At 37.2% G+C, this 14,530-nt stretch overlaps 1 protein-coding gene across 1 annotated transcript in view; it reads right to left on the bottom strand.

Annotated features, from left to right (window-relative positions):
• Positions 1-14,530, bottom strand: part of TRHDE (thyrotropin releasing hormone degrading enzyme) — a 208,174-nt gene that overhangs the window by 43,494 nt on the left and 150,150 nt on the right. Inside the window, exon 10 of the mRNA XM_031589702.2 lies at positions 4,662-4,750. Within this exon, the coding sequence (XP_031445562.2) occupies positions 4,662-4,750 (89 nt within the window). The remainder of the gene's footprint in view (positions 1-4,661; positions 4,751-14,530) is intronic.

The raw sequence follows: 14,530 nt of genomic DNA, 5'->3' as shown, positions 1-14,530 counted from the left end.
TTCAGTACCAGCATTGTTTTGCACTCTGTAGTGAGGAAGTCACTTTTACTTTAATACAGTACTGAACGATATTTGTCAGTCAAACATGAAAACTTAAAAAAAAGCCCTATTTTGTAAATAACAGCTGTGGAACTCCTCCAACACATACAGCTTTAATGGAGAATGGTATCATTTCAAGGCCTGATGGCATTATCGTTGTTTTGGTCAGTTTAAATCCACCCATTACCACTTGCTATTATTTTTTGAGAAGACCACTCAAGCGTTGACCTCCTCCTGAAATACAGGACAGAAATCATTCATGTCTTTCCAGTTTTTGTAAGCAGGTGGTTATTTTAAGGGACTGCAGGATGCATGTACTTCTTATAGTTCTATATAATTTACTGGAATTTGATGTTTGAATCTGCCAATCCTCATGCCTTCGTATTAAAAAAAAAAATCTTTCTTTTGGTGATTACAGCACAGAAAATTTCTATCCACCTGGGCAATTTCTCCATTTATCACAAACACATTTATTAGTTTCCCATTTAAAGTATCACAGTTAGGGAAAAGGTAGTCATTCAGCATTAAACCCCATATTAAACCACTCATGACTTCCTAAACAGTGACTAAGATTTCATTTGGGAAGAAATCTATCTTTGATGGCTTTGGTTCACCTTTTAAAATTCAATCTTAAATATATATACAGTATATCAGTTTAAAGGGATTTGTTTTTTAATCTTCTTCCATCAAAAAAGTGTTTTCCCATGGCCATGTTTTGCGTGGATACCTCAGAAAACAGCACTGCTCTGAAACTTTCAGTTTTGCCTCATGTATACACGAAATATTTAGATGGAAATAGTTAATTTTTACAACATTTATTTTGAAGTTAAAAAAAGAAAATCAGTTAGGGTCTGATTCTCATTTTCTCTGCTTTGGAAGTGTGAGCCAATTCTCCAGCTGGTGCTAACTTCAAGTGGCTTGAAGTTTGAGTTCTCACAGCTCTCCAGCAACTTCCACTCCATTAAAACCAGCAGGCATGATGAAAGCCTGCTCCTCCAAACAGCAACACAAGGCAGCTCTGGGTGAAGGGCACCCTTCTGCAAGAAACTACTCCCGTGCTGACAAGAGCGTGGGCTGAACACTACCACTTCAAGTGTTTAGACTCACAGTTGTTATTTTCTTTTAACTTTTCATTTTATACAACTCTTAGCACACTGGGAAATTGGCTTGGTAGAATCACTATTGATGGAGCAGACTCCATTTTCTTGTAAAAATAACTACAGAAGAATAACACAATTTCATGCCAAGAACAGCAAGTGAAAATTTTCTGAGAAAATGTTCCATAAGGAATTTCATCACAATAACTGTTAGTTTTTGTTTTTTGTTTTTTGTTTTTGTAAAGATACTAATATTAACAAAAATCTGCAAAACTTTTTGCAGAATTCATACAGAGGTTCATAGAGAATTCAACTTTTCATACTCAGAAAAGGCAAACCAGAACAAAATATTCTTTCCATCTCACTTGCCATGTTGCCTTAGTTCCACGTTGAAAAAATACTTTAGTATAGCGAACTCTATAGTAAATTGATCATATCAGCAAATACAATCATGTTCTGTTTCACATAGTCTTACCTCAGACTACCCTACCATAATTTAACATTCCTACATAGTGGAACAGCTAACAGCTATGGTGATGTTACACAATTGTAAGCAGCAGTTTCCTGTTAGGATCTTTACTGTGATAAAGGAATGAAAGTTGGGACAAAGGGATTAATTTTTTCCTCATCCTGTCAAAATTGTGCCAGTATTGTAGGTAAGTTGATACTTGCTGATGGGAAGGTAATTGTCCTGCAGAACATTCTTTCCTCCATCTCCTGGCAATCCTGCACAAATAATCAGAGGATTCTGAATGACTCATTTTACCAGAGGTAGAGAGGTCCATCAGAGAACTGCCTCCCTCGGACATCACAAATGAGTCAAGTACAGGAGGTGAGAATGGAAACTTCAGTCAGCAGCATCTCCCAAGTCTTATTTCCTAGCTGGAACCTGACTGCCAGAGCACTCACGCCCAGAAAACAGCAAGTATGCCTTAGTCCACAGCTTTGCTTTCATAATTGAAATAGATGCTAGCTAAGCCTCCTCGCTTAAGACATGTCTATGCTTCTCTTGGATATGCAGAAATGTAATGGATGGAACTGTTCTTTCACACTTAGTACTCTTTCAACAGAATGGCCTGAATCTTCCCTCAAGCCCTGCAATTGTTGTCTTGTGGAGACAAGATGAAAGCTGATTCTTGACTTTTTACCTACTGTACATCATTACAGAGAATAGGAAAGAGGGCACATACTTAGAGGAAACAGAAAGAGGCCCTGGATTTATGACAGAGCAGAAGTTCATAACAATGATAATTTCCACTTTAAACTTCAGCGTTAAGGGATCATTTTATTTCTCTTACAATACTAGATCTTGAAGAAGGTCAGATAAATTTGATCTGAGTGTCTGTATTCAATTACACTCACTTGAAGAGCACTGTGATTGATTCCAATCTTCCAAATGCTCTCTGGAATGCTTTGTTCCACCTAGGACTTGCATGGCTGTTCTTTGGCTGCTCTTTGGAACAACATAAAAACATGTATGCTTGATGCAATGGAAATTCTACAGGATTATTCCTGCCCAGACAAATCAGTCCTGAAAACTGCCCTTTCCAGTCTCACAGTCCCTTCCAGATCCTCACGAAAGAAACATACAAGCTGCAGAAATCTCCAGGAGTGCAACAAAAGAATCTATAGCTGCCCCAATATATAGTAGCATACACAATGAATCAGATACTGAGCACATGTAGAGACATACTTTTAATGTTGAGAAATCCTCCAAGTGAACTAGACAACTACATCCTTGCTATACTCATCAGTTTACAGTCTCATTTTAATGAGATGTAGCAAGTAAGTGAGAAAGTAATGACAAAGAACATGGATAATGGCAATAGATCACAATGACATTGATCTGCTACACTGGAAACTGATGACTTAGAAAAGTTCCTCTTTAATTTCTATATAGCAGCCACACCAAAATGATTGCTCACAATGGCCATCACAAATTGTTTATTTCTTGAACACACTCCAATAGGAGTAAGTAGATCTTAAAAAGAGTGGGTAGAGGTTTTACTATCTTGTTCCTTCACAACACTCTGCAAGCAAAAGGCAACTGTGCAGATAATAGTGATATACTGAACTTTCAAGGCAGGAGTGAAGGGAAGGAGGCATCAAGGAGGCAACAGGAGCACAATCTAATGAGATGAGTTGAGATGATCAACCCTCTCTAAAGTCAATGGAATCTTTCTATTAACTTCAAGCGAGTTCAGTTAAGTCCTAAAGGACAAGAATGGAGCAGGTCATTGAGGCAGACTGTGAAAGATCAAAGAGGTTTTTCAAGTATTCCTAAGGTGTTCATATAAAGAAGTACAGCCAATGCAATATACTTCTGCAAAACAGGACAGCATCTTAATACACTTTAACTAGAGTATGTTTCCCAGTTAAGAAAAGCACCCTGGTCCCAGGCACATTTTGAGACCATTACATCAAACATGCTACATTCTAATGGGCTGCAAATGATCAGGGCAAAGGAGCACATACTTTATATCACTAGAAAGTTGGTTTATTCCGATTTTTACTAATCTTACACCATTCATCTCTGTTTCTGCTTGTTGCTAAGCACTATGTGACTACTACCTTTTGGTGACTTATAAAAGAGAAAAAGGAAAAACACAGACACACACAGGTTGACACATTCCTTGCTCCAGTTAAGTATCTGTTGGAGGGAAGGTTTTATAGCCTTTTAATTTTACAAGAAGGCGTAAGCTCACCCTTTATAATTCATTGGGGACATATGGCAATTTCTTTTCCCACCCTTACACTCATTTTACTTAAGTCTCCACGTTTGTTTCCTCATCCACTCCAATTCCAGTCCAAAACTGTCAGCTGATGTACCATGAACTACTAAGGAAATAAATATTTCATGAAATTTTTACAGTGGGATTCCTTTTTTCAGATGACAAAAAACCACTGATATCCAGCCCTAGCTGTTCTCAGGACAGTAGCTATTATGATCATATAAGAATTGAGAAGGGAGAGAATAAGCTGTAAGCAGAATAATGCAATTTCAAGGTCCAGCATCTGGTTATTTAATAAGAATACAAAGTATTTTGGCAGATCAATAAGGAAATGTTTTAGCAACAGTAAATATTTCTTTGGCCTGGTTCAGACCATGGATTGGAGTTACAGAATGACAGAAATGTAAATGTTTTGCATTTACTATGTCATACTTATCAGATACTTTGCTACAAGTATATTACATTTAACTTTCACAAATCAGTAAATTGAATTGCATTCATCAATAATTTGATATGTATTGTAGATACAAAATATTTAGCACTTAAGTACACAGTACTATGTAAAAACTTTTCACTGTACTGTCTAATTTCTGTGATAATATAAAACTTGCTTGCTGTTTATCCTTCATTCCTCCTCCCTCCCTTCCCAATACTTCCTTAGTAATTCATTTCAGGTAGCTGAAAGTGGGTGCAGAGCAACTAAACAATTATCTAGGATCAATTCCAAAGAAACAGTTGAGGAAAACACAAGTATGCTTTATGAGATTCCACTGGGAGGAAAGTTTAGTTTTACCTGATTTGTTAGACACCCATATAATTGCCTCTGATGAGATGTGGCTCGTATTTCCTACTGCAATTGTTAATGGAATCTGCCACAAGTAGCTGCAAGACAAAGGAGGGGGAATCTAAGAACAAAAATACTGAACTGATTCTTCTCACAGCAATCAGGGATCATGTCAAAGAAATCAAAACACAATTTCAGTAGCAGTGTAAAGATGTGGATTCTAACAAGTTATTTTGATTTTGAAATGCATTTGCTAATAGCAGTAAAACAATGAAAAAGTCATTTTTTTTTTTTAAAAGGTAATTTACATTTTTCACACACTATCATTATATGAGGACTTTTTTTGCAAGGCTTTCCTAATTTAACAAAAGAATTCACAGAAGAGGAAATAATGATATCCTATAGAATGAAGAAACCTGGTTACATTTAAAAATGTAGAGAGAACTTCCAGATAAAATATCCTTGGATTTACAGGGACTTCAAAGTTTAAAAATAACATACATATTTAGCAACTTCTTAAATAGGTATGATGGGCTTTTATAGCTGCTGGTTTATAAAAAAAATGAACAAAATCGATTCTCTGCTTCCGTGCACTGTTTGTTATCACTGATGTGTTTACAACCTGGACAAAGCATGCTAAATGTGGATTTGGAGATAAGCTGGTATAATCACAACCACAACTTCCATCTGGGGTATCAAATTTTTTCTCATTTGGAATAAATGTTATAATTTACCTAAGTTTTTTATAATATATTTATCTCAACAAACAGAAATTGACTGTATGAAGCCAATCTTTTAAGGCAGATGGAAAAGAGGAAGCCTTGCATGTCTTCATCATTATCTCTACTCCCAAACTACTGTGAAAGAACAAACACCTCCCTTACAGGGCTGCTTTGTCATTTGGTGTACTGAAGGAAGACACTCAGTAATGGTTTGCGTGATCCCTGTATCCAGGGAGTACATCTCCATTAGCAAGGCAGCACAGTAAGAAAATCGCTCCAACTCAGATATCACTGTAGATTACTGCTTAGGTACCAAGTAAGTATATCACTTTAGACTGACAATTAAAATGGTGCAGAGATGAATGGGGGCAAGTTCTTGATGTCTACATCAGCTTTCCTCTTGCCATTACTGCAGATAGCGTACAGTACCTAAAAAATTAGGTTTGCTCAAATGTATTCCACTAAACAGTAAGCACGACCCAACTGTGCCATAACTGGAGTCGGAGTGTGCTGGTCTGCAAGGACTGTGCCTGAAACCACACCTGTTGTTCAGTACTGGAAATCACACGGGTCATTCACATGCAACACTGAACTCCTTCTGTGCAGATTCAAAGACAGCAGACTTCTACCACAATTGCTATTCTCTCCCAGATTTCATTAATAACACAATGAATATTTGGTTCTGTTACTTCAAAGGCCATATCCAGCATGAACGTCCATAAATGCGTAACTGCACATTTCATGTGCTCACTGTGAGAGCAGCCTTGTTCTGGGAGCTTTGGCTGTCAGATTTTGGGGTCATGTCCCAGCATGGCATTATCTCCAAGGACCTGCCCAGTGACTTGGACTCCAGGCTGAGTCTTGCTGCCACTCCATGCCTGTCCTGCTGCCTTGCCGGGGTCTTGGCTCCCAATGTGTTCACAAAGAGCCACCCCTCACTGTGCCCTCATTCCTGACTCCTCAAGCATAGAGTTTTGCAGCATGCAAAACTGGATTGTATGTGTTGAGAAGCAGTTTTCAGTACAGCAGTGATTCAGCAGAGAGGGGGAGATACTTGGAAAACTGCACAGCTGAAAGAGATATGAGTGACAATGGAAAAAAAACATGGCATTTATTGCCATATGGGAGAACAAAAAAGTCTCAAGTGATTCTGGGTTATCAGAATATAAATATCATGACACACTGGGAAAACTAATAGATTGATTTTAATGCACCAAAGAAATGCTTTATGTGAGCACATGCTCTGGCAGATACTTTCTGGATAATTAAGTTATGGCATCTGAAGATGCTACTGCCCACCCATCTCTTCTGCTGGAGATTACCAACTTCTATAGCACAGCCAGCAGAAAAGAATGCCCACTGATGCATTCTCTTCTCCAGTTCTCAGTCTGGAGTCTTCACACAAAATTAGCTTCACTGTTGACCTAACTGCTATTTTGGACTCAGAACTGGGCTAATTAGGCAAAAAATGTACTCTGTTCTGATGCTTCTGTTACAGTAGTAATAACTTCTGGGTTCAATAAGTGAAGGCAGTCAGAAGATGTTGTAAAGTGATGCACTGGAGAATATGCACTTCTCTCTTAAGCAGCTTATACCTTACTAGACACCTATAGTATATTAAGACTCGATCTTTCCTAGAAGTATTTTTTAGGAAATATAACATATTTAAAAGCACACACAGTTCTCAACAGTTAGATCTCCAGAATGAAAAAGACACTGGCAGACTATGATCAAGAAAAATAAGGCAAAAATGAGCTCAAAGCCAATAACTCATGTGAAAGGAAAGAACTTTGGTATATGAGAAACTTGAAAGAACTGCATTTGCACAATATTTTTATGACTCTTGAGATAAAGACCTACTGAAAAATTGTATATTACCAAATAAAAGATACTGAGAATTGCCTACATTGCTGATTTAAACACATATAAACATATACAGATACATGCGTACAAGTATATACACAGACACTCATAATTTTGAGAAGGAACATCATAAAAAGATATTTTTTGTATACTGTAATAACTATGCAGAGAAGAATTTTAAACTACTTTAGATTACTGTGTTACCCCCAGTTAAGGAAACTCCCACAACAATCTCTAAGAGGAGATTTTGCTATGGAACTGGAGTCATACAAGCCACACCTTCTCAGAAAATGTGTGGTTTTAGTTGGCAAGATCAGCATTGGTAGATTTAACTTTTATATATACTTCATCAAGATTTGGGACTCCTAATATTCTTGACACTCCCCAGAACATCCAAATTTCATCTTCTTGGTTATTGATTTACCAGGGGAACCATAGATTTCCTTTCAATGGACCTCTCCAGAAGCCCATTTTTTACTCCTGTAGTGCTGCTGTTCTCTACATGTTTACCTGCTTTTTCCTTCCATTCATCTTCACTCTCAGAGAAACTTCTACTACTGCTTAGAACAATACTTAACAAACTATCTTATTTATATTTCACAGAGACGTACCTGGCTCACCTGTCAAGTATTTCTATTAGCAAAACTTCTATATGCCATCTCTGAATGATCTGTGTGGACTATGTCCATTCACCTCTTCTCTTGTTTTGACTGTGAGTAGCAAACATCTTTTGATTATTCTGTTACATTCCAGGAGAAACGCCATTGTCCTCTATGTACGTACAAAGGCTGGTCTGAAAGTAATGCCTCCTTTTTTATTACATTGGCCCAGAGGCAGATGTTAGTGGTATGGCAGCAGAGGGGCAGACTGAAAGAATGGAGTCTGACATGGAAGTGTATATAAAGCAAAGGTGTGGAACTGAATTTCTCCATTAGGAAAAAAACTGTATTTGCTGACTTTCATTGATACTTCAGAACACTTACGGAGGCCAAACATGGGATGCGAGCACAGTGAGGTGTGGGCAGTGTGTTTCAGCAGTGGCAACAGCAATGTGAAAGACAAGCCATGTTCTGGACAGCTATGCATATTTTTATGAGTGCAGCACACAGATCACTGTTGGTGAAAATGTATTGCTAATGGTGGTGGTTATGTTTAAAAATAGTGCTTTGTAGCTGAGAACGAGCTCCATCAAAAAATAGTTTTATTTTGTTCTTTGTATCTGTCATAGTTTTCATGGAAATAAATAGGAGGCATTACTTTCAGAGTAACTGACCAGGGGAAAAAGGGATCAGTGTTCTTCATTTTGCTGTCTGCTGCCTGCTCTGACAAACCAATTCCAGTGAAAATAAGAATCCAGTCTTGAAGTAGTGGGATTGGAAAAATCCATGTGGTCTTCCTATCCTCAAAAGTACATCTGCAAGAATTGGATGTCTGTCAAAGTAGCACACGGTGCCTGGGTGAAATGAAGTTAAGAAATGATGCATCCAAACTGCCTGAGATGCTGCAGGGCTTCAGAGACATCTGTATATAATGTCCCTCAGGATAAAAACTGGATTGCCTTAACAGGGAACTCAGCGCAGATTTCCCAAATTTTGAGGAGTTAAGGATTATTTCAAAAAATTAAGGAATTACTTCTAAGGGTGAAGGAGGCATTTAAAACTTGAATATTTTATATGAACTGTGTTGTACATAATACTGTTCAGTCATATAGGAAGCGATGGAGGAGAGGGGAACACTGTTAAAAGGTAATATAAGAATGGATACAGGATAACATTTACAATTAAAGAGAAAGCATTGGTACCTTTTGTATTTTTGGTAGCATCATATCAATACATAATATCAAAGTGTGTTAGTATTTTGTTAGTATTTTCATTTAGCTTACACAATAATTCTGGGCAACTTGCTTCATTTAGCAATACAAACTTGCAGATGCCAAGATGCACATAATACCAGAGGGTAAATAATTATGCACTGCTTGGATTACACAGATTTTTTTTCTTTAGCCTTACACTGTGACTATATAGCCTGCATTGAGGTATTCTGTCTTCTTCAAAAAATTATCATATCTGTGACAAGTTCCTGCTTATGCCTTGACTTCCAACAGATAAGAACTGGGATCCCTTTGTGGGTAAATCTTGAGACCACGACATATTAGGCAAGTGTGTTTCAGATTCCTGCCTGTGATAACTGGCAAATTTGGATTTTCAGTGGAACATTTTGTTGGCTTCTTTGTAAAGAGCTATGCAAAGCTTAAAAAGTAGTTCACTTCATAGGGTGACAAAACAAAGATCCTAGGTCATTAAAGAAGAAAATGAAAAGTTCCTGGAGTTTCAGATTTTACACATCTCTTCAACTACTTTTCCACATTAACAAACAATTTTGCTGAGATGTAAACCCATATGCTCTCCACCCACTGCCTGCAATGAATGCTGCATTTTTCTGATGACATTTCTTCTGCTTCCCCCAGACTCAAAGCTAACAAAGGAAGTTCAGTTGGTCCTAGTCATTACTCACAGAAAAATAAATGTATCCACTCAGTATTCAGAAGACTATTATCATTGGCTGCATTATAAAGAGTATACAAGTAATATAATTGCTTTACATAAGCAGAACTTTGTAGGATCTAAAATACTACCAGAGAATTTAACTAACCTGCTTTCTGAATGGGAGAGAAAGTGAAAAATCACATCTTGGGCTTTTACAGACTTATACTCCCTAAAGCCATCTCTTTTTCTGGATTAAAGACTCTGGGTCTATTGTATTGTTCTAAATACAGCAACTATACTTAATGCCTTTTGTTGACCATCTCTTTGTTTTTTCTATCTATTATACTCCTTTCCAGTCTAGAAAATCAGACTTGTCATCGGTGTTTTGAAGGCAGGTCTACCATGCAATCAGTGTGTCATAAGTCTTTACTCTTCTATCCTAACATTTCTTATATGCTTTCTTTCCTGGAGGCATTCAAGGCCGGGCTTTATGAGGCTCTGAACAATCTGATCTAGTGAGTGGCAACCCTACCCACAGTAGGGGACAAGGAAACAGCTTGTCTTTAAGGTCCATTCCAAACTCAAGCCATTCTATGATTCTATAATTCTATGTTTCTACAAGTCTACAGCAATAGTTACCCTGTTCTATTTAGTTGCTTGATGGTATCTACCACAACTTCTTGATCTCCTCCTTGAGGGAGAACAGTTTATTTTGAATTCATCCTTGAGCATCTAAGTTAGGACTGTTTTTCTCATGTGTATTATTGCTATACTCATCAACGTTACTTCACCTGTCATTTTATCACCATGTCAACCAGCACTGAGGGATGCTTCTTCAATCTTAGTAATTGCCTCTTGTTTTCACTATCCTCACAAACCCCATATTACTGGAAAATTGGCAGCTTATTCTTCCATGGCCTTTATCAATTAACAGCACCAACTTCAACATGATTTTCTCAAGAATTTCATGTGTTATTGCCTTCCACTGATAAATTTCAACATTTAATTTCTCACTTTTTGCATTTTTTTCATAACTGGGATCTTATTCCCAGTTCCTCTTATCCCAGAACAGATTACTTTCTCCAGGATTCTTTAATGAGAGAATTGGACTTCCAAAAATAAAGAACAGTTAAAATTACAAGAAGCCAGATCTATCTAAAAATAGAAGACACCTATTAATAGTTTTTGATTATACACTTAGAGAACGAAAGGAAAAGAACCATGAAAAGGTAGAAAAAAAGAACAATGTATGGACTTCAGGAAAAAATACTATTTTTTAATAAATCTAACAACAGAAGAACAGTGGACAAAATTAAAATCTTATGCACTAAAGTATGTTATGTGATCTTTCTCCCAGCAGGATATAGTAAGCATAATTTTTTTAAAGAGCAAGGACAATCAGGAAATTTAAACATAGGATGATTTAGGTGGAAAGGGACCTTAGCAGATCCAACCTTCTGCTCAAATGTGCTAACAGCACAGGAAAGCAGAGTTCCACTGCAGCTAGAACATATGATCAAAGGAGAATGCAAAGGCTATACTTTCAGCTGTACACCATGAAGTCAGTAAGATGTGGCAAATGAGTTACCATCTACTTTTTTTCCTAATCCTTCCTATTGTGAAGCACATACAGAATGATGTTCAAAACAATCTGGACATCAAAATCTGTATGTACCTTCAAACAGCTTATTAAGCTGAGAAACAAAATTCTGAATTGTCCAAACTATCTGAGATTAGTAAAATACAAATCATCCATCTTCCATCAGCTGTCCTAGAAATCTCAGCCATCATTTTGCTGTGACTTAGTTTCTCTGGGTTAAATTGAGTTGTAAAAGATTACTGAGTTGCCGAAGCATACCTGAGCTGCCAAGGGATGTGCAAGAAGGCACAGCACCTCAGGATGGTCCTGCCCATGTAAGAGGCAGCACAACGTCAAACAAAGTACCTCAGGGCATCTCCAATGGCAACAGTTACCTGCACAAGCAACTGAACTGGCCTGTCCATCTGCGCAATGTTGGTAACTTCACCTTCCACAATTAAATGTAAGCTTCTCCAAAAATGGCAAATTTTCAAAACAAAGCATTTCATGAGAAAAAAAAAGTCTTGAACATATATTTTCAGTGATAACATTTAAAATAGACATTGCTTAAACACAATCATTGTTTTAAATAAAAATTACCAGTTTACTGATTCAAAATCTTGGCTTGAAATGACACATTAAAGGAGCAAAATAAAATAAAACTGAAATGTAAGGTTCTGACATTACAGAACTGAAATGAATGTTCTAAACCAATTTCCCTCAATCTTTGCTTTGATTTTTGTCCTGATTCAGTACAGGGAAATGTTTTGATATATTGAACATTTCTGTGGGATGGGAATCCATTTCTTGCTCATCTACAACACTAACTAATCTTAGTATTTTGAGAACATAACAATCTAAGATTGAAAGATACGATTAAAGCTATTTAACACAGAGATAAAGCAAGGCATAAAAATAATTTAGAAGTATAAAGGATAAAAAGAATATCTGAGAGTAAAACAGGCTGGTTAAGACGCCTGCCTCCTTACTTTAACAACCAAATCTTATTACCCAGAATGCCTACCCTATCTCTTCAGTTAAAGACAGAAGCTGAGAAGAGTGGCTGACGCTGAGAAATAAGGAGTAAGGTCTATTTCGCATTTGTTTCTCATTCTCATCTCTCCAAATGGAGAGTGCTCAGACTTCATATGCGCAAAGACATGATGCTTGGGTAAGCAGTGCTGAGTCTGAGAGGGCAACACGTCCCAGAGGTGTTATTTACCAATAATCACAACTCTTGGAGTATTTTATGATACTGACAGGGGCATTTCCTACAGAGGGAATACCGTGGTAGCCATCCACATGATGGTTCAAACAATCATTCAAACAAATGAACACAAAAGCAAAGAAATGAGAAAATGTGGCATTTGAAAGCAAACAAGTCTTACGGAACAAATGGAAATCCAAGACTTAAAGATTGGTATTTTTACTTCAGTTGCATATTTGGCTAATTTGCAAGACTGGTACAGATAACGGCAGGAAGAAGAAGCATCCAACTGCAAAGCTGCAGAAGTTTCTGACTAATAATCTGGAAACCTATTGTAAAAATAAGGGACAGAGAAAGTTGATGATAACTTGTGAACTAAAAGATAGCATGTAGTTTGGACATTACACTGGGATAGTAAAAACACTTTTTTTTCTCCTTTTCTACTACTGTTACTATTACCAAGGCAAAAGAAGGCCACAGTATTATGCAAATTTTGAATATTAATTTTTGAATTTGAATGGAAAGTTGAAAGAAAAATTGTTTAAGGAAAACCTGAAAGTGCATTCAAGTAACCTACGAAACTACAAGCCTTGTTGCTGTGACACCTGGAGGCATTTATTACTAGGCTGAGAGCACAAATAGAGGCAAGGTGTTAAGTGAGAAATAACTAATGCTGTTCAACAGTATAACAGCTTTAGAGCTTCTGTATACAGAAAGAGATCATACATGAAGTAGAATTCAGCAGTACCGAGGTAAAATTTTGTAAAGCACTCACTGTAGACAGATAGTTTTGGGAAAGGCAATTTAAAACATCACAGAGATTTTTTCAGATTGTTTATACAGTAGAACATCTAATTCAGTAAAGAGTATTTCAGGTTTCAGGGGAAGCTCATGTGAATATCACGTAATTTTCCTAAGTGTGATTCTATAGTGCATTTGTTCTGTTTAATGGAAAATGAGCTGATGATACATTCACGCTGTGAATATCATTCTCATAAGAATGTAAAGATTTCATTAGATTTAATACGTGCCAGCAAAGTAATTGTAGGCTGTGCCCAGAGGCACAACACAACAGAAAAGGATTTTATACCCACTCACACAAGCATTACACATCCTACGCTGTGCCAGAGTGTCAAGGGACTCCAAGAACTCAGCATGGATGACAGCAGATAGGAAGGTAGCACTAACTTTGTAGGAAAGACAAATAAAAGATGAAAAATGGATAAAGGATAACAATTTGAAATAACTGACTACAGCTTATTTACCTGTCATCTGGACATGTCCAGTGTTAACTCTTAGGTTCACAGCAACAAGACGTAAGTGGAAAAAAAAAAAAGTGAAAAATAAGAAGTCACAATTAGCCATTTTGAATTCTGAAAGTACATAGGTTTTACTAACTGAAGAAAGCCTGCCTGTGGCCGAATTGGACAGGACTTCCACAATACCAGTGGATGAAAAGCTTCTGTTTAAAATGACATCAATGTGGAAATGAAGACACCAGGACATGGTAATGGTGCCACATTAACTGTGGGATGCATGTCAGTAATTTTATGGACTTGAACAAAATTGGGAAAACATGGTGCTAAGGTTGGGATTCTTTTCGAATTAGAAAAAGATTGCAATAAAAAGATTGAGGAAAAGTTCATTCCAAAATGATCCTGGTCAGTGCTAGGCAGATGTAATTCCAGCTCCTCAACAAAAGCGAAGGATACTTGTTGCAAATCATAGGGTTGAAGGATCTCAGTGCGCTCACCCACTCTATGAGTTCAGAAGAGTTACAGACCTCGGTTTTTGCAGAGTACCACGAGCTATGAATTTTATTAGATGTGGAATTCATTGATGCTTCACAGATGACCAGAAATCAGTAGCTGGGTCCAACTATTTTTTCCATTTCAGATGGAAGTAAAACTTGAGGATTTGGAAGGTATTCAAAATTGCGGGCCTGTTATCATTTGAATATAAATTATACTTATCTCCATGCACGACGGTGACTACGGATCATATTTGTAAGCTGGAGAAAT

Source organism: Phasianus colchicus, chromosome 1 (genome assembly GCF_987193195.1).
Source record: "Phasianus colchicus chromosome 1, bPhaCol1.hap1.1, whole genome shotgun sequence".
In the NCBI taxonomy this organism is placed as follows: Eukaryota; Metazoa; Chordata; class Aves; order Galliformes; family Phasianidae; genus Phasianus; species Phasianus colchicus.
The sequence above is the reverse complement of the archived record's forward strand: the minus strand, read 5'-3'. Positions and strand labels throughout refer to the sequence as shown.